Source organism: Exophiala viscosa (genome assembly GCF_022695815.1).
Source record: "Exophiala viscosa unplaced genomic scaffold EDD37scaffold_9, whole genome shotgun sequence".
In the NCBI taxonomy this organism is placed as follows: Eukaryota; Fungi; Ascomycota; class Eurotiomycetes; order Chaetothyriales; family Herpotrichiellaceae; genus Exophiala; species Exophiala viscosa.
In genome coordinates this window covers 1,125,686-1,150,791 of record NW_026944361.1, presented here as the reverse complement: position 1 = coordinate 1,150,791, position 25,106 = coordinate 1,125,686, and the positions used below count along the sequence as shown (strand labels likewise).

Below are 25,106 nucleotides of genomic sequence, written 5' to 3'. Positions count from 1 at the left end.
CTGATCGTGTATGTCCCTTTCCAGGTGACCAGTTGTTGTCAGAAACGCATGCCAGGTGCTTCCTTGTAACGCGCGAGTCGACACATAGATCTTGTCTTGAATGCCCCCCTGAGCCAGCTTGAAAGGAGACACCCAGCAAAAGAACCCTGGCAGGTGACGGGTTCTGCGAACAGAGGCTTGTGTCCTTGTAGTTCGACAAGCTCCTTGTGGGTCGATGATGATTTGCGTGGTCGTGTCCTAATAGACAGCCAGGCAGCTGCAACTCCCAACGAGATGGTGGTGGGAAATGCCGTTGCTTTACCTGCAGAAGGCAATGTTGCATTGTAGCGGCCGCAGCCTCAGTCTAGATGCATCATGTCTCCGTTCGCTACGTTGACGCCATTCTGTGACTGTGTGGTTCCACCACCAGTGTTGTCAATTTGCGTCTCTGTCTCGCCCATTAAGCTGGTCTGCATGCGTAGACTCTGACAGCCAGGACAGTTGTGCACAACTTCATGCGCAAAGAGGTCGCAGTCAATGCAGAAATGGTGCCGACAAATTGGACATTCGTATCTACTGCTTGTTGAAGACGTTGAAGTCGAGTTCCATTGGTCTCTCGGAGGCACAGCCGGGAAGTCTTTCAGACAGGCAAAGCATGCCTTGCTACGGTGTGCCTTTGCCCACGGCACCTCGAGCCAATTGACCAGAGGAAACAGATGATGATAGCTCCGGGCCAGATGGGTTGAGAGAATAAGAGTCAACCCACATACAGGACACTCGCTCGGCAAACTGCATACCTTTGTGCTGCATCGAGAGCACAAGTAGCCGTCACGGGAAGGTCTTGTATGGCATGCGCAAAATGAAGGATGGTTCTCCACCGTCCGGGATGGGAAGCCCATCATCAACAAAGAGTTGGCCGACTTGGTGGCCTGACTTGTGACGGGTGGTGTCGTGACAGCCATAATGAGTTCGCGAAAGTGCTGCTCATGTAGCACAACACCATAATTTGAGCGGCTCCCGTCGTTCGTCTTGGAGACCAGCTCGGCACAAATAGCCACCTGCGCAGCAAGGCCGATAACTGTAGCTCTGATCTTGTCTGCGACCAGACTGTCGATTGTACGGTGGATATCACCCGGATCGGAGGTATGAAGCGCACCAAATATTAGCACAACCTCACGGGTGCCGTGGCTAGGTGCGTGGAAAAGAGCTGCCCGTGACATTTCCAGAGCATTCTCCAAAGATGGGCTGCCTTTTGGTTCCTCCTTGCGGATCTTCTGTATGGCAGCCAGATGTGCGTTTGGATTGCCAGACATGTCACTGATACGCATAGCAATTCCATCACGCATTCCCACGATACCAAGCTGAGAAATGGGATTCTGTTCGAAGAACTCGCGAATGAAGGCCTCGGTATACAAGAGAGTGAGGAGGTAACGTGTAGGGCGCAGGTCTTTCTCGTTCATAGCCAGGGTCATGTCCAGGATAAGGATGAGGTGGCGGATGATACCTCGCTGCAAAGGAGTCGTGTCCTTGAGAAGTCTATGTCAAGCATGGTGTTAGCATGGCGCCGTGATCTCGTCTCCAATTTTCAAGGGATATCGTGCTCTTCTCATGTTCGCCGCCTGAATGATTCAAGTGTGCCTTACCTCTTCCTCTTACTGGCCTCGAGTAGGCCCTCCACAGCACCCGTAATGGTGCCATCGGCGCCTTCGGTCAGTAAATCCCATGTTCGGGTTACCTCGAAATTCTGCACGTCTTCGCGATTAGCCCGTCGAGCCTGAGCGCGGCCGGAGGCTCTGGGTAGATCATCATCAGATCCTTCCGCAACATATTCGTCCCCTGATGCCGGCATCACATGGGCAGAAAATGTGCGGATATTGAGAAAGAAGGCAAAGGAAGTGGCTGATAAAATTGTCGCGTGCGAGGCCAGCAACCAAATTACCTTGGTGCAGTTGGAGATCCAAAACGATGATGTCGCCGTTGCTAACCGCAGTCGTCCAGGTACCAGGTGGGGTGCATTCCTTCTGGTAGCCTCCGCACCAGCAGTGCAACATACCTACTGATCGGTTCATTGATTGTCGCCTGTAGACTAAAATATTTGAACAGCAACTTGCTGATAAGGCCTTGTTGTCAGTAGTGCTACATTCAACTACTGGTACAGATTGAATGCTCGAGGTCAGAGCCTGTCTTGCACGCTTAACTTTCTTTTCTATTACCAAGGCTGGACCTTCTTGCACGAGACGAACAATCCATACCGGTGTCAAATTCTCGCGGACGACAACTACTAAAACCTCGACACACTCTCCATCCTTCAAGCTTCCCCAAGTACGGTTCTGTTCGGCGGAAGTGAGGCGAACCATGGCACCGCCCACGGATCGAGATATCCTCCCCGACACTATCAAGCCATTGAACTATGACCTCTCCCTCTTCAACCTCGAATTTGGTGGTGAATGGTCCTACGACGGACTGGTGAAGATTGACTCGAAGGTCAAGCAGAGCACAAAAGAAGTTGTGATCAACACGAAGGAGCTCGAAATTACAGGCGCAGAAGTACTCGGCAAAGACGGTGGCTGTACGTTATATCCCGATTGTAGATGTCCCAGTACTAAGTGTCTTGCAGCTTCCATTGCCTCAATGGCCGATGTCTCCTATGACAAAGCCAACGAACGTGCAACCATCAAATTCTCTGGTGACATTCCTGCTGGAGATGCCGTGGTTGCGATCAAATACAAGGGCGTTATGAACAATGCAATGGCAGGGTTCTATCGATCCAAGTACAAGCCTGCTACCACGCCGAGCTCTGGTACACCCACAGATGGAGAGTTTCACTACATGTTCAGCACTCAATTTGAAGCCTGTGATGCGAGGAGAGCGTTCCCCTGTTTTGATGAGCCCAACCTGAAAGCCTCTTTCGAGTTCGAGATCGAAATCCCTGAAGACCTCGTGGCCATCAGTAACATGCCTGAAAAGGGTGTAACGAAGGGCAGCAAGGACGGCTTGAAAAAAGTGGCGTTTGAGAAGACTCCCGCCATGAGCACATATCTTGCCGCCTGGGCTATTGGTGATTTCGAATACGTGGAAGACTTCACGGCGCGCAAATACAATGGCAAGAACATCCCTGTACGAGTCTACACTACCCGAGGCCTCAAGGAGCAAGGTCGTTTTGCTTTGGAACATGCACATAAGACCCTGGACTACTTTTCTGATGTATTCGGAGTCGAGTATCCTCTGCCGAAGTCCGATCTGCTGGCTGTTCACGAATTTGCCATGGGGGCTATGGAGAATTGGGGTCTCGTGACTTATCGCACGACTGCAGTTCTCTTCGATGAAGAGAAATCTGATGCTCGATTCAAGAATCGTGTTGCATATGTGGTAGCTCATGAGTTGGCCCATCAGTGGTTCGGCAACCTCGTCACCATGGACTGGTGGAACGAGCTCTGGCTCAACGAAGGCTTCGCTACCTGGGTGGGATGGCTTGCTGTTGATCACCTGCATCCTGAGTGGAAGGTCTGGAGTCAGTTTGTGGTGCGTAAAATGTCCAAAGGTATCTCATGCGATGTGTGTTGACATGAATCCAGGCTGAAGCTGTACAAACAGCTCTTGAACTCGACTCACTACGAGCCTCTCACCCCATCGAAGTCCCCGTCCGCAACGCTCTCGAAGTTGATCAGATCTTTGACCACATATCGTATTTGAAAGGTAGCTCGGTGATCAGGATGTTGAGCAATCATCTTGGCCAGGAGGTTTTCTTGAAGGGCGTTGGCGATTATCTCAAAATCCATGCTTACGGCAATGCCAGGACCAACGACCTCTGGGCAGCCCTGAGTGCCGCTTCTGGTCAGGATGTGCAAGCGTTCATGGACCCATGGATTCGCAAAATCGGCTTCCCAGTGGTTACCGTTGCTGAAGAACCTGGACAGATTGGTATCCGTCAGTCAAGATTTTTGACCACCGGAGACGTTAAGTCGGAAGAAGACGAGACTACCTGGTGGATACCTGTCGGCCTCAAGACTGGTACTCCAGCCAAAGTTGTTCACAGCGCCCTAACGCAGAAGGAGGACACTGTGCGCGATGTGGACGATGACTTCTACAAGATCAATGCAGACCAAAGCGGCTTCTACCGCACAAACTATCCCCCGCAACGATTGGTGAAGCTTGGTGAAGCTCAAGATCGTCTATCGGAAGAAGACAAGATTGGCTTGATGGGAGATGCAACGGCCTTAGCTATCGCAGGAAACGCTACAACAGCAGCTCTGCTCTCCTTATTGGAAGGCTTTCAGAAGGAAAAGAGCTACTTGGTATGGTCGCAGATTGCAAGCTCACTGTCAAAAGTGCGAGCGGTCTTTGCTACCAACAAAGAGATCTCGGCGGGGTTGAAGAAATTCGCCTTGAAATTGTTCTCTCCTGCAGCGGAAGCTATAGGCTGGGAATTCCCCGAAGACGAAGAATGGCTGACAGGACAATCCAGGAAACTCCTCCTTGGTTATGCAGCAGGTGCTGGACATGACGGCATCATTGCAGAAGGTCGAAAGAAATTCTCTGCGTGGAAATCCGGGGATGAAAAGGCCATACATCAAAACTTACGCAGCGTTGTGTTCAACCTTGCTGTCGCGAATGGTGGGCAAGAGGAATATGACAGTATCAAAAGGGAATTCAGGAAGCTGACAGCCGTTGATGGCAAAGAAATATGCATTCAAGCACTGGGCCGTTCCAAAAACCCAGATCTCGCATGGGACCTGCTTGAATTTGTGACTTCTGAAGAAGTCCCACCTCAAGATGCACATGGAGGTATCGTTGCGGTGTCTTCGAACAACGAGACACGGCCGGTGGCTTGGGAGTTCACTAAGAAGTCCTGGGACCGCGTCGACAAGAGGCTTGGTATCTCGGGCATTGTTATTGACAGATGGCTCAAGATGGGACTGCCTAAATATTCCGACACAGCCATCAGGGATGATATCGCCAACTTCTTCAAAGACAAGGATACTGGGAGATATAGTCGCAGCTTGGTGATTGCGTCCGATACCATCACAGCAAATGCTGCGTATAAGGAGCGGGATGCAGCGCGATTGCTAGAGTGGTTGAAGGCACATGGATATGCTTGAGTGCTGGTGGAAGAGCACGCTTAATCGAGCTGGCACACGAGACGGCATAGCAATGATTATCCATAGAAGCTGCTCTTGACCGAATGTCATCATACAATCACCTGCTCAGGCCATTGAAGCCTGCTTCTCGACCATGATCTATGCGTGAGACACCATTCAGCCTTGGTTTGTGACAGAGTCACGCTCACTCGCACGGTAATCCAGGCAGGACTCAGGAGATTAGGCTGAGGCTGGCACGTGACCTCGGGCTTACCGTCAAATCATGTTCCCATTGCCCCCATGATTCCACGTCTCGCAAACGCCAGCCCAGAGGATTGCTCCTGTTTATTTCACTCGAACTTGCCTTCTATCTTGACTTCACACCTAGTCCACTTCTCTTCCGAACACTACTTCGATCAGTCAGATCCGCACAATTGTATCTCGTTCTCTTTACTGTCCCTTCACATCAACTCCGATCTACCCTCCGCGCCACACGTCACAATGAATCCAGAGTGGTAAGTCTCGCCTGGCCGGTCGCCATCGACGGACCAGCGTCCCCCAACGACGCGCAGTGTAATGTACTGACCATCGGTATAGAGTTCACTCATCATAACCTGTCTCTCTCCCGCCGTGGAGGGAGCACTTGCCTAGATCGCGATTATTGACCCGGCGCCCAGATACGATTACCTGTTCAAGCTCCTGCTTATTGGAGACTCCGGCGTTGGAAAGTCTTGCCTCCTGCTGCGATTCGCCGATGACACATACACCGAGTCCTACATCTCGACCATTGGTGTTGATTTCGTACGTTGATGAATATGCTAAGCCGTGTGCTTTGGAAAGGCTGCGGTGCGGAAGAAGGAGCTGACCGCCAACCAGAAAATCCGAACAATTGAACTCGATGGCAAGACTGTCAAACTACAGATCGTAGGTTCTTTCCACCTACATTCACAATGCTTCGTCTGACAGTTTGAAAGTGGGACACCGCTGGCCAGGAACGATTCCGAACCATCACTTCCTCCTATTATCGCGGCGCTCACGGCATCTGCGTGGTCTACGATGTGACAGATATGGATTCATTCAACAATGTCAAGCAATGGTTGCAAGAGATTGATCGCTACGCTACTGAAGGTGTCAACAAGTTGCTTGTCGGTAACAAGAGCGACATGGCAGACAAGAAGGTTGTTGACTACACGATGGCTAAGGTTTGTGATTTGCGTTGCTCAGCATGGTGCCGGAGGCTTACATGGCTCCAGGAATTCGCTGATAGCTTGGGAATCCCATTCCTCGAGACTTCGGCCAAGAACGCCTCAAACGTCGAGCAGGCTTTCTTGACCATGGCTCGGCAAATCAAGGAGCGCATGGGAACGACGACTGTTAACAACAAGCCCACCGTTCAAGTCGGTCAAGGACAAGGTGTGCAGTCAGGCTCTGCTGGCGGATGCTGCTAGTTCAATCACAGTACACTACTCGCCCACAGTGTTGCAGTGGTCGAGGTAGGGAGAGGTCTGGTCACAGAGCAGGCATTGAACGGGGTTCTTTCGCAACAGCCTTTACCCTCATATGATTTGAAAGGCGTTGAGGCGTTCCAATGGAGTCCATACATGCCTAGACTTCTGCTTTCAAGAGCCCATGCCTTGACCAGGGCGAGAATGCTTTTTGTTGGATTTGCGGCAGACCTGCTTCGGCGCGGGTTAATGAATGGAATGTGGTGACTTCAGCTGAGCGTGTGGATACAGAACGATTGAACCTGTCAATGAACTCCGTTGGCGCATCTTTGCATTTCTTTCCGGGATTTCCCTTTTGGCTACATTTCTGTTCTTGTCTTTGAGGCGGAGGCGAACTCCGCTCCCAGCCGGTGCACAACAACGCTGCAGGCACGGTCGCCGCTGTTGACAATGAAGCGAAGTTGCCGCTGGCGCCCACTACTCACATCCACAGATCCCATTCTCCCTTTGGGTCGCCGCGCTGTCTTCATCGACCAGTGCGAACGCTGCAGGGCCGGTCGCTGCTGTTGACAATGAAGCCAGTTTATCGCTGTCGCCCACCACTACGTTTGCAGATCACAGTCGTTCCTTTGGGTCGCTGCGCTGTCCGCAAAGACGAACACCGTCGTTGGCAGGAGAGTCGGCGACCCGGCTGCAGCACCATTTCATGTTGCCGCCAAGTCGCGTGAAGCAGTGTCACTTTGTGCCGCATATAACCCGTTTGCCGATCTGAGTGACTTTCCAAAAACCAGTCATGGCAAATTCTTCGTTTGAAAGCCTCTCGGCAACTCCACCGTCGCTTTTAGCGACAGCAGCAGAAACCTCCTTCCTCCTGTCCACCTCATCGACGATGACGACGTCCGGAGTCTACGACCTAGATGGAGGTTCCACACTCCCGTCGATCTCCATCATAGGATATGCCACGGAACCGTCTCTACCACCAGGTTCAACTCTCAGATGGATAACGTCTGTCTCTTACAAAAGCATCAGTTCCGAACCAAAAACAAGTACCACGTCGCTTGCATCGATTACAGGCACAAGATCGGCTGGTAATTCTTGGACAACATCAACATTTTCACTAACAATCGAGGTAAATTCGACATTGACAACAACACGAATGCCGCTGACGATTATGGTGCATCCGACATTGACAACCTCTCTTCCGTCGCCGATCATAACGTCTTCCACCTCCGCAGTGCCTTCAATCACATCTAGCTGCTCGACAACTTCTGCTGTGTCGATCTCTCTAGCGCAGTCAGCGACGCTGGGTACCACAGTGCGCCCAACAGCATCTCCAGCATCGTCATATAACTCCACGACGTCAGCATTCGCCGGAACACATGCTCGAATTGCACCACACGTCTTGATGATTGCTATCCCGGTCTCCATTGGCAGCACAATCGCGATGATCTGCCTGTTCTTTCTCTGGCGCCGGTTTCACCCAACGTCTTTCCAGAAATTCATCAGCCTTTGTCCATACCACGCAGCCTTGTCGCGTTGGGCCGGAACACGAGACAGGAATCGTCGCATGCGTGCTTTACGCACAGCTGAAGGCCTCACAGAAACCCATCGCGGCTTCACAGGAGGAGACACATTTACACGTCGCCTACGACAATATGAACAAGAGTCTATCCGTGCCAGGGAAAAGTTCAGCTTTGAAATGCCTTCTACACCACATTCCGGCAAAAAGAGCGAGGGCAGTACACTGGTGGGCAGTCCATGGCGCAAGAACAAGATCACAAGTCCCAAGCCAAGCTACGATTCCTCCAAGGGACCTGAGACCGGTCGGCGCATGTATGGCCCATTCAAGCGTGATTTCAATGAGGAAACAGGAAGTCTGGAGAGTTGGGAGGAGAAATGGTTCAATCTGGGCACTGATGCTGAGGAGAGTGCGTCTTCAACTGCAGATCTTCCAAAGACAGAACCGGCGAAAGATGATGAGGACAAGATTGAGCGTTTTGCTGGACCTGGAATGTCATGGCGCAAACTCGTCTGAAGAACATGAGCATGGATACAGATCGGTGGCATTGAATGGCGCCAGGCTCGGAACGATGTAACTGAGACGAAGGTGAAAACATTGGATTGACGTTGGCTGAAGAGAAGATCATGGCTAGGCATTTAGTTGGGTGCGAGCTGCTCCTGGACAACAAGTTTGCGACTGCTTGCGTGGAATGCAGTTGATACACACCATTGTTCTCTCCAACCCCTTCCGCCTCATCACCACTCCCCAAACTTCATATCGCAGCGATTTCCAGCCTGCAGCATTCAAACCATGTACCTGAACTGCTTATCCTCTCCAAACTCTGTCGGTCTTTCCAGATGCACAGTATCCCTATTCGCTCCATACTTCTCATCACGCTTCTTGTTCGCCCTTATTAACAACCCCATCTGCATGCACGCAGCGACCACAGTGATCAAACAAGCTCCGCAGCTAATCCACATGCCTTTTCTGTAATACGGCGCATCGCTCTTGGGGAAGATATTTGTTCCCAGCACAGGACCGCACTGTCCGCCCGTGGCCAGGATCGCAAGCGCCACGGCACGCTTACTATCTGTAGCATGCGTGTTGCCGACCCAAGTCAGCGTCATGGCGACACTGACGAAGATCAGCACAGCGAGGAACAAGCCAAAGTACCGTGGTCCGACGCCCGTGGTTGTCCCGAGGATGATGTACCCGACGGCCGCGAAGAGGGCAGGCAACGCGACGAAGGGGCCGCGATAGCCTACGCGGTCACTGATGAAAGCTGTACCGCAAATCGCCAAGAAGCAGAGCACATAAGGCGGTGCAGACAGGCCGTTGCTCTGGATACTAGTGAAAGCGCCCATTTCGCTTATAATCGTTGGGACGAAGAGCGGCAGTGAGGCGAAACACACGTTGCATCCGAAATACATGATTGGCGGGAGGTATGCTATACGGCATGACCATCAGTAACAAGTACCACCAATGACAGAGTTGCCAGGAGGATGGAAATTCAAGACTCACATCTATAGTCCATCAGTCCGCCCAGGACCTGTTTCCACTGTAAACCCTTGCTACCGGTGCGATCACCAGGCTGGCGCAACGACAAATCAATCGCGATCTCCTTGTCGCGGGCATTCAAGAACTTCGCGGCATGTGGACTGTCGGGCAGCCAGAACCACGCCACGATCGCGAGGACGCATGTGGGTGCACCCTCGACGATAAAGAGGATGCGCCAGGGCCCGATGGACGATTTGGCCTGCGCGATACCATACGCAAGAGCAGAACCATATGCGTTTGCCGCGGCGGATCCAGATAGGAATATCCCGGTTCGTAGACCGAGTTTCTCGCGTGGGTAGAAGAAGGACAGGTACAGTGGCACTCCTGGGCCGTAGGAGGCTTCGAATATGGCGAGGATGACTCTGCAGACCATCACGCCGGCCCAGGATGTGCATGCTGCTTGTAGGGTGGAGACCACGCCCCAGCCGAAGACGACGAAGGCGACCCATTTGTGTGGTGGGAAGGCTTTCCAGCCCATCTGCGTCCACTGGAAGAGGATGTCTAGAAGTGACAGGAATGGTCAGGATGTTTCCTTCCTCAATGGGGCTGTAGGTGCAGCGCTAGACTTACAGGAGATATAGAAAGCCGTTCCGAGCCAGTCATACCGGTTCCCAGTGAGGTCAATATCCTTCTCCATGCCGGATATACGGGCGTTTCCCAGGTTGGAGCGGTCGAGCACAGACAGGCTGTACAGCACGAAGATCAGCGGCATGAGATGCCAATCCAGCTTGCGGATAACAGCATCTTCTTCTTTCTTGGTGTATTGAGGAGCCAATGCTGGGTCGTATGGCTTATTGATATCATTGTGATCATGGGGGTCGGTTTGGACGTTTTCTGCTGTCATGACGGTGGGCTTCTCGTCCGATGAATTGCTAGCAGGGGAGTGTATCGCGTCCGGTGCAGCTATTCCGGACGCATCCTTCTCATTGACGTGTTTGATATCCATCGCTCACCAGTCAAGAAGGAGAAAGGGAAGGCTTGGGACGAGGAAAGGTGCGAAAGCTAAACAGTGGAAGATGAAGAAGATTTGCAAGAGGAAACATTGGCTATGAAAGCAGGACGGACCTTTTATTCGAGACTAACGTACATGATTGTGCCTCCCAGTGTAAGAATCAGCTGTCCGACCCTGAGGACGTTCCCCGCAGCCAGAGATAGCCCGAGGCGTCGCTGATGCGACCTACAATGCCGAGGGTGGGTAGAAAAAGCAGGAAAACCGATGGGTGATCTTGGTAAACACATGGCAGGTCTTGGATGGCAAGGTGTCTGTGACCTTCTGAATGCATTGCCGACCGGTGATTGACCGGTGATAGCTCGCCAAACTAAGCGGTCTACGTGCAGATTGGAGAGAGGCAAGTATGGCCTGAGGGATGGATGGTTCTTCTTGGCTCTTATGGCGATCCCCATCTCGTTTGTCCGGGTATTGGTTGAGGCAGTTGGGGTTGGTGGATGGAGCATGGAGCAATATCGAAATAGGTTGCCAAACCCCGGAGAAACAGTACTTGTGGGTGAGATCCCCACGGAGTATTTCCGTCCGTCTCCAAACCTTGACGCTGAGCCAGTTTCCAGAAAAAGTGGTACCGTCTAACAGGGAGCATCGACCATATAAGATCATGATCCGCCACGCTCACGGCAGTGGGTGTCTTGATTTCAAGAGAGAAGGAATACACGGTAGAAATAATGATCTTCCTCCTGTCCAAGGCTCGCGCTATGTCGTCATGTGCGAGAGGTTCCGAGACGACAAGAAGGGCTTGAGAAGCTGCGTGACGCGTTTCTTGGAGACTGAAGCGTCAAGGATGCGACCAGAGAGGCCGTCTCTCAGCCGGACTTCTTGAAACGTCAAAGATACTGTCGGCTCGTGTCGTCGCACAAATTCGCACAGTTCGAGCTCATCAGTGATTATGTTGGTCAAGGTGAGTTCCCTAACATTTTGAAAATGAGATGTAAGCAGTTGGCGCGTCATGTAGGATATGGTTGCAACACCATGTTGGTGCCGCCAGCGTTGTTTGGGAGTATATTCCCAAATCATATCGAAGCCTAGCGATAGCTTGACCGTGCCGGTCAAGTGTTTTGTTAACTCCCTGAGCATATGGCACGGATCGACAAGCCACTCCTTCGGGTTGCTATACCCGCAGGTCAACACCCACAGATCGGTTGCATTGAAAGTGATCTTGACGTGGTTTGCTCCCCTCAGGAAGTCACAAAATCGATGTGGATGTCTCGATAATATGCACTCCCAAAGACCGAGACAAGCGAGCTCCACGTAGCCCATCGATGTCGAATTCCTTAGAGTTGGCCATTCGTTGAGGAGGTCCCATCCCCCGGCCCATGTAGCATTCCTCAAACCGGTGCGCTGCACCACGGGATGGGCTTCGGGAAACAACGGCTGTGCAGAATATGTTATATCCACGTCGCAGGTGTATATCAAGTCCCTCAGACATTCCAAACTCGAAAGAAGTTGGCAAAGGTTTCAAGAACTATACGAGTACTCTCTGAAAGCATGCTGGTCCATGAGCTCTCTTCCGTAAGTTTCCTGGAACTGAAGCATTCTGGGAGACTCCTCGTCGGGGTCAGATGCTTGAAGCAGTTTGTGTTCTTGTGACCAAACTGGATCTGTGCGATCTTCAGCCAAGTCCATCAGTCCATACCTATGCCAAACCAGGCAATGTACGTGGTGTCCGAGCTGGGAATGGTATGCGATGCTCTCTAGGTTCTTGAGGCTTCTCATATTCCGAGAAAGATGGACCTTGCGGAATACTCCTGGGGTTGCGAGAGAGCTGGTGCGTTTGTTGACAAGGCGACAGGTTTTCAAGTCGTCTACTGTCAAACGATCGAAGACGTTGTCGATGACCTCGGCAGGCAACGTGTCCCAGTCGACCGCTGTTGAGTCTGTTCCCGCAGACGGAGGCCCGTCGTCGATCGAAAGAGAAGCCATGCTGCAAATAAGGCGTAATATATCGTCACCGGTGCAATGATACGAGGAAGGAGACATGGTGATTTCCGCTCCCTGTGGGTGCACAACACTGCTGCAGGCACGGTCGCCACTGTTGACAATGGGTGAGTCCGTCGCTGTCGCCCGCTGCTTACATCCACAGATGGCGATGATCTAAGCAGGAGGGGTGGTGGTGATCAATGATGGACAACGATGTTGATCGAGTAGGAAAGATGGTGGTGGTTCAGGAAGGAAATGAGGTGGCGAGTGAGGAAGGAAATCTACCTTAGAGCCGTCGAAGAAATGCAGGCAGTGAGTGTTGTGACAAGGCTGCGAGAAACAAGATGAAGAAGTGAATCTTGAACCCAGTCTCATCAGAAAATTTGGTGAATACACCGACTGCCTTCAACGCAAGTAGTCGCAGACTTCTCATCGAGGAGTGCACTGCACCCAACTGCCTAGCCATGATATTCACTTCAACAAACGTTAATCCAATGTTTTCACCTTCATGATATGGTATCTGGGAGTGGTGGCGAGGCAGAAGCAGACGGAGAGAGCAGTGATAAGCGCGAGCAATAAATGGATTGCTCAAAGCCAGTCAAAGGGCAGTGTCCTCTTATGCTGAAGCTAGCCATCCATGATTGCATTTGGGGATGAAGTAACATTTCAAACCTACACAAGCCGTTCCATTTTATACATACATATTTTATCGACACCATAACGCCCGCTCCAACCAGGGCACGGCTGCCCTCTCTCAGATTCGGGGCGCCTCTAATGCATAGACTCCATATGCTCATCCAGTTCCGACATATTTGAACCAGAGTGGTCGACAGTCTTCTCGCTGCAACCATGATTCACCACCATAAAATTGCCCGGGCGTACACCCGCGACACTTGGGAGAGTTTGGACAATTGTAAAAAGGAATATGGTTGTACCCAATATCCTTGAACCTGAGATGCTGTGAGCATGTGCAAGGGAGAATCAGGAATAGAATCAAACTTACCAATGAATCTTGCTCGAGTCTTCGAACAGACCCAAAGCAATACTGTGAACAGGGGCATCGCCCCATCTCTCGTAAAAGAACCCTCCTGTCCTATCAAGATGGGTAAAGTAATCTTCATACGCCTGACTCCTCCAGAAGGACAGGTCTGCGATCTCAAAATTCGACCAGAAATGACAGGTACTGTATCCATGCGCCTTGATGTTCTGCTCGGGTCGCCTTTCGTTGTCTGTGAGCCAGGCCATGGCGTTATTCTTATTCAAGTACTCTGGATGAGAGGCGAGGAACTTGATCGTCTCCGGCCACAGTGACGGTATCGACTCGGGAGAATCGAACAGATTGATATTGAACCCGTAGGTTTTATTGTGGTCCTGCATCCAGTGGAAGACATCGTAATCGACATCGCAGAAGAACTTGACCTTTGGTTCCACCCGCCAGTAGTATTGTGTGTATTCAAGGGCTGGATGTCGATAGAACATGCCGCTGTTCCACCGGCACATCTGGTGATAGGAGATCCTGCCTGCATATTGCACGTCGTTCTCCTTAAGTATCTGAGCCGATTCATCGTACAACTCTTGACTGACCCATGATGGCATCTCCCAATGTTCTTTCGGGATGAGATGATATGAACATTTGGCCTTAGTCAACGCCTGTGTTTTCTCCTTGAACTCTTCTGTAAACGGCACATCATTGAAGAATGTCCATGGATAGTTGAATTTGTGATTCCAGGTCGCTTCGAGTTGTCTCATGGTAGGCAGAAGCTCGTGCAGCTCTTCATTCCGGACAAGCGACAAAAGGGTGGCATTGATGCGCGCCGAGTTGGGACTTTCGGGGGAGTAATCGTGGTCGGTATGTCGCCATAGGGGCTCGTCAGGTTCGCCAACAGGATCTAGGAGCGGATCGCGCTCCATGTTATCGATCTTCGCGCCATTGCCGGCGTTGGGACTCGAGACCGAGCCTGGGATCGATATTGTTGGAGTCGGGCGGAAGTATATGTAGAGGAGGGAGAAGAAGAGGATGACTGACAGCGCCCCGAGGAACCTCACGGGTCGATTGACTGCCATTGGGGCTGATGGGACCGTGCTAGCCGTAAGCCATGGACTTGTATAGCAGGATTTCGTACGCAGTTGAGAACAAAAAGGAGCAGACAATCTGTTCGATAATAGGGATGGATTTCTAGGTGTATGCGACCAACGTAACGTAGCCGAAAGAATTGAATTGCGCGGCAGGATCTTGGAGAAACTCACCTGCAGCAGCCCCCGGCGCCAGACCTTTTGATTCGGCCTGAACCTGACGATCCCCGCTCCTCCCGTTGCCGTCGACGTCAATTCACCAGGGCAGGTCAAAAAATGCTTCTTTTGCGCTTTGGAGATATTTGCGACCTTGAATACAGCCCACTGAGCAGACTTCAACATCCAAACTAACGCTGTTAATATACAACTGTTTCATCTCAGGTGCAACCATGGAAGTCCTACGAGAACCTCCCAAGACCACCTCTTTCGTCTCCCTTGCCGAACACCAATCTAGAACGCCCGCTTCATTCTACGAAGGCCCTCCAGTCCTGCACTACTACAGCGACCGCAGCAAATTGATCATTCTCGAATCCGAAATCGACTCGGCCGCTGCGTTTGCGCCTCTCCTCGAAAAGGCGACGTCCCAGTCACAAGCCAATGGGTCAGAAACCAATGGAGACAGCGAAGCGCATCGCAAAGGGAAGGTTGTCGAGGACATCGATGTATGGGTGACCTCAGAGTACGTTCGCCATGCCGTCGCATTGTTGAATACAACCAGCTAACAATACCAGCAAACTTTTCCTCTTTTCAGATGCCGCCTCCGCAGGCATCGCTGTACCCTACCCATCCATATCCCTACACGCGATCCAGTCTCTTCCACAGCCCTCTGTCGGCGAGCAACAAGGCCTGTACATGCAGCTTATCACATCAACAGACGCTCCGCAGGATGAAGACATAGAACCCGAGTCCATATCCGTCACAATCATCCCGACTGCATCAGCACCACCGGAGACTGCGAACGAGAACGATACAGCGGAAGACAAGCCAGAGCAGACGCCCGTCCAGGCCATGTTCACTGCCCTCTCAAATTGCTCGAATCTGCATCCCGACCCTATCGATCCAGGTGACGAGGAGGACGGCGGTGCAAGTAGGTTGTTTCAATCCGGTCTCGCATTCCCAGGTGCTTCCGACGGGGGCCTACCGCCCGCCATGCCTGGAAGCGGTGGATGGATAACAGCTGAGAACATGCATGAGTTTGTCGATGAGAATGGGAACTTTATTGACAACGAGGAAGAAGAAGAAGGCGGTCAAGACGAAAGCGAAAACTTAGGACCTGGAGCTGGTACAGTCCGACCCAGAGAAGATGAGCATGAGGATGGTAACGGAGGCGACCTATCGGAGGACACAAAGTGGCAGAGAACATCGTGATATGAACCATATGCCGACATTGGACAGATCCAATTCGGACGTTGGAGGAGACTTTATGCATGCGACCTCACTAGCCGATGTAATGTCTCAATAAAGGTGATCCCTCTTCCTCGGAAAGAGCCCATCAAGACTGTCCGCAAGCAGTTCCAACCCTTCGCCGACCTCACGTGAACTCCTAGCCACGCCTCGAAGTCCAGCCATCAGGAAAGGCACATGCCTGTTGAATTCTTCCCGAATGGTAGCTATCTCCTGCACAACCGTCGTATCTCCAACCAGGATAAATGTCGAGTATCCCTCGCCCATACCATCGCCGTCCTCATCTTCGTCATCATCCTCAGAAGACGACGATTCGTCGTTTTGGGCATGACTACGTCCACGCCTTCTCCTTCGCTGCCGCTGACTCCTCGCCGAAATGAACGAGCTGGCTTCACAGTCCGTCGAGCCCTTACGTGAACGTTCCAGCGCTGCCAGTGTCGGCGAGCTCATGCTCACAAGGTCTGCAAACCGAATACACAAGTCCAGCACACTGACCATCGCATCCCTGAGAGGCTTCACTTGTGGACTGCAAAGACACGCCAGCTCGAGGTCGCGAATATACCGGCCATGCACTGCGATCATATCGTCCACGCTGCCCGTCGCACTTGCAATCAAACTTAGACGCATATCTCTTGTGATCGGCTCAATCGTACACGCCGTGATGTGTGCGTAGAGAATATTCACAAAGCCCGCGAGCGCAGCGTACACTGTCTGCGCTAGTCTCTGATCACGGTTCTGACTTCCTAACGGTATATTACCGACATACCAGTACGCTCGGCGCTCGAGGACGTACTTTGCGCGCCGCATTTGCGCGAGCGTCAGGGCAATGCGCTGGTACGACGCGATCGACGAAAGTGGAATAATGTTCGCTACCGCCCAGGGGAGATGATAGTGAAGTGTCATGGATCCAAGAATTTTGACTGAGCGGCGACGAGCCTCCATGCTGCGTGACGAGGTGTAGCTTGATTCGATGGTTATAGAGGCCGCGTCGATACAGGGAATGTGCTGATACGCTTGGGTCAGAGACTCTGCGACGAGGAAGCGGTCGTTCCAAATTTCGGCGCAACGGTCGATTTGGCTGAAGGTACGGGTTTCGATAGTATCGAGGATGGCGCCGTCCTTGGCGAGATACAAACAATCAAAGGCGTCGAGCAGTCGGGTTAAGCCGCAGTTTGTGTTGAGGGTATGTTTTAGCGATGATGTGGTGGTGGCGAGTAGTATCCTTAGATGTTCATCTAGTACTGCTTCTAGAGTGGCTGAGAGAGATATTGACGATGTTTGGAGCAGGTTGGTGACTTCGATTATTGCTGCTTCGAGACTGTGGTTGTTGTCGTTGTTGTCCTGGGCTAATGGTTGTAGATGGTGCAGAAACGCAGCTGTCTTGCCGGTTGCGAAGATTTGCCTGGTGAATTTCTTGAGAAATGAGGGGGTGAGGTTGTCGTCTTCTGACAGCGAGAACCAGTCGTGCCACAGAGTGGTCTTATTTCGTGGCCCCGTCTTTTCCGAAATGAAGAACGTGTCGGGGGGTTCAATCTTGCCTTGTCGTAACCACCGATCTAGAGGCTTTGCGTATAGTCTGAGTGCGGACAAGAATATTGGCAACAGCGTCTCCAGAGCCACGGTGTCGAAGCATGTATATGCGAAGTCGATATGCTCGTGCAGCGTGTTCAAAGCTGCAACAGGATCGTCCTGTGGCAATTGCGGAATTATGGCTGAAACCGCATTGAGAAGCATACGTTTCTTCTTAATCATGTGCAATGTCTGCATCAGGGTGACCACTCCGTCCGGAGACGTCTCACGCAACATGTCGTGCTGCATGAGGGATATGCCACGCTCGAAGTCTGCTAAGATATCTTGTATGCAGCTTTGGATGAGCTGCATGACGCTTCCGGCTTGTGACCTTCGCACCCACTGACGGACAGGTACTATCTTTGATCCCAGCGACGCACTTTCTCCGAGAATAGAGTTTGAGGTCTGCTTCTCGAGACGACCAAGGCGGTATCGAGGATTGTGTCGGATTGTCCGAGTATCGAATGTGAAAATCGCCGTGGGAAGGCCAATCAGCATGAACAGTGCCTCACGGACCGCCTGTCTCTCTGTGATCAGGATAGTTTCGTCCTTGAGATTCCAGAATTGTGCCGATTGTAGCTCCAGGCTTGATGATGGGCCGTAGTTCGTAACCTTCGCATCGAGAACTCTGTCAAGTACAGCACCATCTGCGTCGTTTTGTTTGACACTGGCTGGAGACGTGGTCACACTTGAAGCGACTATGTCGTCCTCGTCAGAGCTCAAGTCACTGTACTCCGGTATTCTCCATATACTGTCTTGATGGTCAATCGGGTCATCAGCCTCGATATCGGCCCACTTCAGCGGAGGAGGTGTTGCTTTGCGATTATTGAACTTCTCGAGCCTTTCCGCTTGTCCATATTTGATAGGTTTATGCGAGAGATGCAGCAACAGATCTAGAGCATCCGGAATCCAGCGTTCATCGTGCCTGCTCAATTCCATTCGTCTGGCGTAGATCTCCTCAGCCACATCGTCCAGGTTCAGAACCTGAAGTTTCTCCTCGAGGCCGGTGAGTTTCTCAGTCACGGCGAATTGATTAGTCCGTCCATAAGTGTGGTGTTTAATCTTGCCTGCGAATGAGTCTTTGTACTTGCGCACATCTGTAGATTTGGTGGTCGGCGGAATGAGTGAGACAGCAAGCTGCTCAATCCAACTGGTCATGGTGGTCGTCGAAGCCATGATAGCTCCTTGTTTCGATCAATATGTCGAATCATGATACAGCGGACAGACCGTGCACCAGGTAGACCTCCTCCTGTTGGATTGCAAGACGATATACGGAGTAGCTGCAGATTGTAGGATCAAAGAAAGGGAAGCGCGTCGCGTGGCCGGAAGAAAGTCAATCGTCACTCCGCTTTAGGAATTCTGGATCTGCGCATTTGGAGAATAGCTCAATGCTGTCGACACAATACCGAGCACTTCAAAGACCATAGCCTGGACTGAGTGAAAGCCAGTCATGAAGAGGGCACCACGGGGTCATCCTCGTGAACAGCTCGAATCCTTGATTGACAGATTGTTCTTCTGCCCATCCTGCACGACATGGCGGACGTCGCGACCATTGCGGACCACCATTCAAAACGCAACCGCACGCAAACGTCGCTATGCCTCGACTCTTACCTCCCACACCGCCGTTAACGCAACGAAGAATGTACCTACGCGCTACCAAGCACTTTACGAAGCACTCGGAGATGTGAGAAAGAAGGCCCCTGCCCAAGTGAATCTCAGTCGGTTGCAGCTCGCCTTACAAGGGCTCGAGTCCGAGACACCACCCACGAGATTTGCGGTGCTAGGTCTAAATGTCCAGGCCACAGCACGCAGGCTCGTCCGACTACTCCTCGCTGATCCTCTCAGCGACGCAGAGCGGTGGGAAGAGCAAATACTCGACCCGAATGCAGACTACAGTCAAGGTGTGATCATTCGTTATGGACAGCCGCCTAATCCGAATCTACCACAACCAAGAACGTCGGTGCCAGTGCTGCAAATTCCTTCTGCCGTTCTCGAGAGAATTAACATGGAAATCCTTGTTTCAACGATACAAGGCCCTTGCAACGGCGAGCTCTTACAGGGTGCTCATACAGTAACATCAGATGCGTTTTTGTCACCCTCAATTGGCACGCCAACAGCTGCGACTGGACGACAGACGGCCATCAGCCAGCCTGTGCATAGCACGTTACTGGTCACCAAGGGGCTGGATGAACTCGTGTCAGCGACGGAGCTGCTGGCCTCCACAAATTTCACTGCTATGGAGGATCGAGCATCTGTTCAGTTGGTGGTGAACCTGGAAGATATCACAGCGGAAGCACCAGGTCAAGTGTTGCTGATTGATGCGACAAAGGCAGAAGAAGGCCTCGCAGCCATCCGTCGATCTGTGACTGAAGCAAGAACTTATGAGCACAAATGGGTGGACTCTGGCCTGCCGTTAGTGTCAAGCTGGCTAACCCTTGCGTCTGCTGCTCGATCTGAAACAGTGATACCAAAACCAATCAAAGTCCTGATATCGTCAATACTCACGAATGCGACCAGAAATCTCCGCGCTCAGGCAGCATTAGAAACAAGGTCAAATACAACGATGAGCCTTAGCCTAGCGACCCGATTAAACTTGGAGGCATCTATCGAAGAATTCTCGCGTAATGCGCACCAAGAGCTCCAGTCTGGTCTTGCTTCGGCTTGGGATTCGCGCAATTGGCGAAAATTGGCTTGGTATAAACTATTCTGGCGAGTGGATGATGTTGGCTTGATCATCGCAGACCTCGTGACCAACGCGTGGTTGCCACGGACTGAACGAGCAGTCTATGAACTGTCCGGGCGGCTTTCTCAAGCAGGCATATCACCCATGGACATGCCACCGACTCCCACCCCTTCTCTTGGGCCTGTGGCGGTGAGCGCACCTGAGCCGGCACAAGTATTGCATGCCCAGGCGGAGGTAGCAACAGAGCCTCCAATCCAACCAGTGGTGGCCAATCCGACCGGGACATCCGAGGTCCAAATGGCCCCGGTTCCTCAACCTATACCTCTTTCGGCTTCAATATCAGAAACACGAGCCCAGCAAATGCGGCTTGCCATTACTAGCTTGACCAGCACAGCTCAGCAAATTGTGCTCAAGACATTTTCTCTTACTGGTCTATCAGCGGGTCTGTCTGGACTTACATATGTGTCTCTCGGTCCAGGCAGCGTGTACGAGGCCGGTACAATAGTGGCATTAGGCACAGCATTTGCACTATGGCGAATGCAAGGTGACTGGCTGAAAGCGACCAAGTTCATGGAAGACAGCCTGCACGATGAAGGCAAGACCGTCATTCAGAGAATCGTGACAAGGATGAGACAGCTGGTCGAAGACGCAAGCGTAGTTGTCGAAGATGAGGTCGAGGTTCATACCCGACGCGAGGCCGAGAACGCCGTCATGAGGGCAAAGGAACAGCTTGATCGACTCAAGTAACTATTTGTATACCCCAGTGATTGGACGACAATAATCTGTGGCCGTTATATCTCTCAACTGATCTCGACCGCGTCGTCTGGCACACCCCGTCTGCTCTTGAGTCTCCGTGCCCAGAATTGCATCAGCGGGAGCACTTCGTCTCGGTTTTTAGGCATCGAGTCATCAGCTTTTTTCCACTGGTGGTATGTGACAAACTCGTAGGCTGATTTGACACGTTTCAGTGGACTCGACTCCGGTGATGCCAAGGCAGATCTGGAACCTGATAATAGCAAGATGGGTGTTCTATTTTTTGTAGAACTGGTGGTTGCTGTCGACTGAGGCAGATATCCTCCGATGGAGATGACGCCGCCAAGAGAAGATATCGACGACAATGACGAATGCAAGGGCACAGAGACAGCGACCGAGCCACCCTGGCCAAAACCAAATAAGTGAATGTGGTCGGCTCTATACTTGAATTTTGTGATCAGGACGTCGACAATGACGTCGTGGGCGATGATTTGTACAGCCCGTGCAACCGGGGAATCTTGATCAAGTTCGCCGGTGGCCGGATCAACCTGGAGATCTTCAGACCAGTGATCGCCGGGTCCCAGGGGGAAGGGCAAGGGAAACGGTGGGTTCAAGGTGACCGTCAATGCATCGGGCAGATTAAGGGCCCTTGGAAAGGATGAAAAGTTGGTGGCCGTGTCGCCCAGGCCGGGTAGAAAGAGAATGACATTGGTTGGAGTGTTGTTTGGTGGCAGGTGGACGACGGGTTTGAGCTGCGTTGGAAAGTCATTCGAGGATGGAACGGAAGGGGCCATTCTTGTGTGGCGCAGGCATGAGGATGCTTTGAGCTTTCAGACTGGCGAGAAATGAAGGCCACAAGGCTCTTGGAAAAGATACTAAACTTGACAGATTCGACACGATCGAATATTCAACGTGATATCGCAGACGCCGAGTGGCTGAGAGCCAGGGGTTCAGGTTTAGTGCAGGCACGTCTTCCGAGTAACGTTATTGGTACTGACAAGCGCCGAGCAGCACGAGATTGAGGGCAGTGAAATCGTGGTTCCTGTGGTAGGATCTCCAGAAGTGACGTTGGTGTGGAGGTTAGGACAAGCTTCTGACTGGACAACTTGGCTTCACAAACAAGCCCTGCATGGCACGCTTGAATTGAGGACCCTGGATATTTTGTAACGACAGCACTGCAAGCCTTCTCTTGAACAGTGCTGCAACATGTCAGCTTATATGGCTACCAGGAGGATGCCAGCTGAAGAGATGCATTGACAAGCTGCAGCCATGGGATGACTTCATGCACTACATGCTCCTTCGGACTGCAATCCAGTCTAGGGGGATGTTTGCCGCGGCTTGTTCCGCAAAGTAAAGGAAACAAACATGCCACGAGGGAGCTGAACTTGATATCAAGGGTGGACCCCGCATTCTGCAGCTCTTCGCCGTGAAGCGAGATGCACAGCCACCATTCACAAGCTGAAGCCTGTCAGTGACTTGCAAGTTTAGTGAGACATTCCACGTTTGCTGTACCCTGACGGTGGACTGACTTGACTCGTGCTCGTTTGTTGGACATTTGTTGACACTTTGTGGGTGATGACGCTATGTTGAAACAGTGCTGGGAGGTTTGACACTTGCCCCTTGACAAGCAAGCACGAGTAGTGGGGGCCCTACCATAGCCGCTTCTACGCGTCCAATGGCCAGAGGTGACGCAGTAAACGCAGCCAAAGATCGAGGGGCAATGATGCAGGCAAGTTTCACCCAGTGCAGAGGCGGTCAGAATTCACAACGATAGTCTCCGAAGTGTCTATATAACCTCGATCTCACTACCCCTTCCCTCCTTGACTTCTCCCATACTTAATACAATACCAACTTCCAAAGCAGCACGACTACTCATAACACTTTATTCTCTTTACACAGAACAACACATTCTTCAATCAACTCATTCAAGATGTTTGGCTGGGGTAAGCTTGACTCCTTGCGGTATCCTTGATGCCTTGCTGCAGAAGCTGACTGACTTGGGTGATAGACGACGCTCAACAATCTCACCAGGAGGTCTATGGCCAGGGTGGCTATGACAACCAAGCCAAGTTCTCCCACGAACTCGTCGGTGGTGCTGCTGCTTTTGAGGGCATGAAGCTCTTCGAGGACCATCAACGCAGCGAGGGTACGTTGACCACCATCCCTACTCCGACTTGCTTTCTAATACTAACATCAATATAGGCAAGCCCGTCTCCCACCAATTCGCCAAGGAACTCCTTGCTGGTTTCGTTGGAGGTGAAGTTGACAAGCTCGCTGAGACCAAGGGAATGGATGCTTGGGATTCTGAGCAGGCAAAGAGAAAAGGCAAACAGCAGGCTGAGAACATGTACGATCAACACTACGACGGAACTGATCAGTACGACCCCAACCAGCGTCAAGGACCAAACTTCAACTACTAAGGGGTATGGAATATATGCCAACGAACATCAGTCAAGAGCAGCCTCAACTGGTGGCATTGTGCTGGACATGACAATGGACTTTGCTAGCAATTGACCTTGCTCTTACTGGCAATTGTGTGCTTGCGAATCATAGCAGCAGCATAAACAGAATGATGGAATGATATGATTACAAACGAAAACAATTCTCATTGCATATCCCCTCATGGCCAAAAGATAGGACATTACTGTCTCGTATGCTCATAACTCTTCAATCTCGCTAGCTGTTTCCTCGTCATCATCCCCTGCTGGCAGTGGTCCAGGCGTCGGATCTACCTTGCTTCCTTTGCTCTGACCTTTTCTCTGGAAAGGTAGTTCCCGAGGCGGTGGCAGGGGACTGGGTGATTTCTTCCTGTTTGCAGAGTCTATAGCCCTGGTTTGAGGTCGTTGTTGTGACATGACTGGAGCATCTAAATTCTCCTCTTCATCTTCAGTCTCTGAGGCTGCTCGACTCGGCGTCGAACGACCGGATTCAGGCGACACTGGCTTATCTGGGTTGTTGACCACAGGGTCTATATCCATAGTCTCGAAGCCTTCACTGTCGTCGTTGTCTTCATCTTGTCCACGTTTCTTTGCTCGTCTCTTCGACCCGCGCCCGCCTCGCGAAGGCGCTTCATCTCCAATGACCGCCTGTAGCTCTTTCAGCTTTTTGGGATCTGCCTGAGCTGTGGACAATACTCTTTGCAGGTTTCGGATCTTGAGCTTCTTCTCGTTCAAAAGGACTGCAAACTTTGCGAGAGTCTGGTGCTCATGTTCAGCCTTCGCTTGCACCAGCTCATCTATCTGCTTCTGCAGGGATGTCACAGTCTCATTCTTAGCCTGCACCTTCTCATGCAGGTCTGTGTTCGTGAGTTCCAGCTCATCTCGTTTGTCGATTGCTTGCACAGTCCATCCGAACAGGTCAATGTCATCGGTCTCTTCGGTTTGAGGCAGATCAATACTTCCGAGTTGTTGAGTGATATCTTCGACCTTGTTCCGGAGGATTATTGACAGGGTGCCATTAGGATCTTTGCCAGATACAGAACATTGTACGTCAAGATTCTCTCGGTGTGCTGCAGGGACTTTGGACGATGTTTTGACACCAAATACGTAAGATAGGATCGATGTCCAGTCATCATCGTTACCGTCATAGTTTTTCGCTCGCAATCTTTTCAGATTCCGCGCTCGGACTAGATCGCAATGAGCTCGAAAATATCGAGATAGCAGAGATGTTGCTCACCTTTTCCAGTGTATGCAGCGTCGCCATCTGTGGCGAGAAGATCAAGATCAAGGTCATGCCCACCTTCTTTCCGTGAAACTCTGACGAGGATTGGACTCTTCTCCTTGTCAGCTTTGCTCAGCCGGTTGACCCAGGTGTCCATCTCTGGCGGTAGCCGTGCGTCATGTTCTTCAGGCTATAATGCGCAAGGCTGAAGAAGCACGAGGCGCATAGGCCGATCTTGTGCAGGAATGTTTCTTTAACTTATCTTTCTGACGGCCCTTGGACCCCATGCACGCACCATCTCAAATTGGTACTAGCTCCCTAAGATCTACGCGTTTCGCGTTTGGTGAATCCAATGAGCGTGCTGGGAGGAGCGTTCCCTTAAGCTTAGCGTTGCCTTACCTCCAACCTCCTCTTCCCTTCAACGCACAAGCCCAACTCTGCACCCGCGCTGCAACCTGCGAACTCCACACAGAAG

The 25,106-nt window shown here is 51.7% G+C and overlaps 12 protein-coding genes across 12 annotated transcripts; 5 read left to right on the top strand and 7 right to left on the bottom strand.

The window, feature by feature from the left end:
- Positions 1-338: 338 nt before the first annotated feature.
- Positions 339-1,828, bottom strand: EDD37DRAFT_652523 (transcription initiation factor TFIIH subunit H2, variant; the record flags this gene model as incomplete). The annotated part of the gene is made up of 2 exons (XM_062818459.1): positions 339-1,515; positions 1,623-1,828. The coding sequence occupies 2 exons, from the start codon at positions 1,826-1,828 to the stop codon at positions 339-341; spliced, it is 1,383 nt and encodes a 460-aa protein (XP_062668060.1).
- A 314-nt stretch (positions 1,829-2,142) lies between these two features.
- Positions 2,143-6,505, top strand: EDD37DRAFT_567079 (putative aminopeptidase; the record flags this gene model as incomplete). Its single annotated transcript, XM_062814126.1, has 8 exons — positions 2,143-2,542; positions 2,597-3,501; positions 3,555-5,053; positions 5,384-5,444; positions 5,709-5,858; positions 5,934-5,981; positions 6,032-6,259; positions 6,311-6,505. 8 exons carry the CDS (start codon positions 2,143-2,145, stop codon positions 6,503-6,505), a joined length of 3,486 nt encoding a protein of 1,161 aa, XP_062668059.1.
- A 790-nt stretch (positions 6,506-7,295) lies between these two features.
- On the top strand, positions 7,296-8,537 carry EDD37DRAFT_611668 (uncharacterized protein; the record flags this gene model as incomplete). Its single annotated transcript, XM_062815302.1, has 1 exon — positions 7,296-8,537. One exon carries the CDS (start codon positions 7,296-7,298, stop codon positions 8,535-8,537), a length of 1,242 nt encoding a protein of 413 aa, XP_062668058.1.
- A 269-nt stretch (positions 8,538-8,806) lies between these two features.
- Positions 8,807-10,506, bottom strand: EDD37DRAFT_567256 (retrograde regulation protein 2; the record flags this gene model as incomplete). Its single annotated transcript, XM_062814141.1, has 3 exons — positions 8,807-9,450; positions 9,525-10,061; positions 10,131-10,506. The coding sequence occupies 3 exons, from the start codon at positions 10,504-10,506 to the stop codon at positions 8,807-8,809; spliced, it is 1,557 nt and encodes a 518-aa protein (XP_062668057.1).
- A 1,422-nt stretch (positions 10,507-11,928) lies between these two features.
- On the bottom strand, positions 11,929-13,015 carry EDD37DRAFT_508531 (uncharacterized protein). Its single transcript, XM_062813585.1, has one exon. It carries the CDS (start codon positions 12,547-12,549, stop codon positions 12,028-12,030), a length of 522 nt encoding a protein of 173 aa, XP_062668056.1. The 5' UTR covers positions 12,550-13,015; the 3' UTR covers positions 11,929-12,027.
- A 37-nt stretch (positions 13,016-13,052) lies between these two features.
- On the bottom strand, positions 13,053-14,712 carry EDD37DRAFT_637209 (mannosyltransferase). The gene is made up of 2 exons (XM_062817035.1): positions 13,493-14,712; positions 13,053-13,439 (listed from the first exon to the last, which is right to left on the bottom strand). Exons 1-2 carry the CDS (start codon positions 14,551-14,553, stop codon positions 13,283-13,285), a joined length of 1,218 nt encoding a protein of 405 aa, XP_062668055.1. The 5' UTR covers positions 14,554-14,712; the 3' UTR covers positions 13,053-13,282.
- A 99-nt stretch (positions 14,713-14,811) lies between these two features.
- Positions 14,812-15,974, top strand: EDD37DRAFT_508385 (regulator of volume decrease after cellular swelling-domain-containing protein). Its single transcript, XM_062813582.1, has 2 exons — positions 14,812-15,241; positions 15,294-15,974. Exons 1-2 carry the CDS (start codon positions 14,952-14,954, stop codon positions 15,928-15,930), a joined length of 927 nt encoding a protein of 308 aa, XP_062668054.1. The 5' UTR covers positions 14,812-14,951; the 3' UTR covers positions 15,931-15,974.
- On the bottom strand, positions 15,881-18,831 carry EDD37DRAFT_508475 (Spc98 family-domain-containing protein). Its single transcript, XM_062813584.1, has one exon. It carries the CDS (start codon positions 18,709-18,711, stop codon positions 16,018-16,020), a length of 2,694 nt encoding a protein of 897 aa, XP_062668053.1. The 5' UTR covers positions 18,712-18,831; the 3' UTR covers positions 15,881-16,017.
- Position 18,832: 1 nt separating this feature from the next.
- On the top strand, positions 18,833-20,992 carry EDD37DRAFT_508387 (uncharacterized protein). The gene has a single exon (XM_062813583.1). It carries the CDS (start codon positions 18,986-18,988, stop codon positions 20,963-20,965), a length of 1,980 nt encoding a protein of 659 aa, XP_062668052.1. The 5' UTR covers positions 18,833-18,985; the 3' UTR covers positions 20,966-20,992.
- A 26-nt stretch (positions 20,993-21,018) lies between these two features.
- Positions 21,019-21,765, bottom strand: EDD37DRAFT_611661 (Alpha/Beta hydrolase protein; the record flags this gene model as incomplete). Its single annotated transcript, XM_062815301.1, has 1 exon — positions 21,019-21,765. The coding sequence occupies one exon, from the start codon at positions 21,763-21,765 to the stop codon at positions 21,019-21,021; it is 747 nt and encodes a 248-aa protein (XP_062668051.1).
- Positions 21,766-22,972: 1,207 nt separating this feature from the next.
- EDD37DRAFT_567346 (uncharacterized protein) lies at positions 22,973-23,391 on the top strand (the record flags this gene model as incomplete). The annotated part of the gene is made up of 2 exons (XM_062814147.1): positions 22,973-23,117; positions 23,174-23,391. Coding segments are annotated over 2 exons (363 nt in total), but the record flags the coding sequence as incomplete, so codon positions are not given.
- A 183-nt stretch (positions 23,392-23,574) lies between these two features.
- On the bottom strand, positions 23,575-24,866 carry EDD37DRAFT_637202 (uncharacterized protein). The gene is made up of 2 exons (XM_062817034.1): positions 24,647-24,866; positions 23,575-24,596 (listed from the first exon to the last, which is right to left on the bottom strand). The coding sequence occupies exons 1-2, from the start codon at positions 24,786-24,788 to the stop codon at positions 23,629-23,631; spliced, it is 1,110 nt and encodes a 369-aa protein (XP_062668049.1). The 5' UTR covers positions 24,789-24,866; the 3' UTR covers positions 23,575-23,628.
- Between the last annotated feature and the right edge of the window lie 240 nt (positions 24,867-25,106).

Excerpts from the sequence above, each read along its gene's own strand:
- EDD37DRAFT_508531 (XM_062813585.1), bottom strand. The coding sequence starts at position 12,549 with ATGTCTCCTTCCTCGTATCATTGCACCGGTGACGATATATTACGCCTT.
- EDD37DRAFT_637209 (XM_062817035.1), bottom strand. The coding sequence starts at position 14,553 with ATGGCAGTCAATCGACCCGTGAGGTTCCTCGGGGCGCTGTCAGTCATC. Across the intron at positions 13,440-13,492 it reads GACTCGAGCAAGATTCATTG|GTTCAAGGATATTGGGTACA; the intron begins GTAAGTTTGATT and ends ACAGCATCTCAG.
- EDD37DRAFT_508385 (XM_062813582.1), top strand. The coding sequence starts at position 14,952 with ATGGAAGTCCTACGAGAACCTCCCAAGACCACCTCTTTCGTCTCCCTT. Across the intron at positions 15,242-15,293 it reads GATGTATGGGTGACCTCAGA|CAAACTTTTCCTCTTTTCAG; the intron begins GTACGTTCGCCA and ends TAACAATACCAG.
- EDD37DRAFT_508475 (XM_062813584.1), bottom strand. The coding sequence starts at position 18,711 with ATGGCTTCGACGACCACCATGACCAGTTGGATTGAGCAGCTTGCTGTC.
- EDD37DRAFT_508387 (XM_062813583.1), top strand. The coding sequence starts at position 18,986 with ATGAAGAGGGCACCACGGGGTCATCCTCGTGAACAGCTCGAATCCTTG.
- EDD37DRAFT_637202 (XM_062817034.1), bottom strand. The coding sequence starts at position 24,788 with ATGGACACCTGGGTCAACCGGCTGAGCAAAGCTGACAAGGAGAAGAGT. Across the intron at positions 24,597-24,646 it reads CGCTGCATACACTGGAAAAG|TCCGAGCGCGGAATCTGAAA; the intron begins GTGAGCAACATC and ends ATTGCGATCTAG.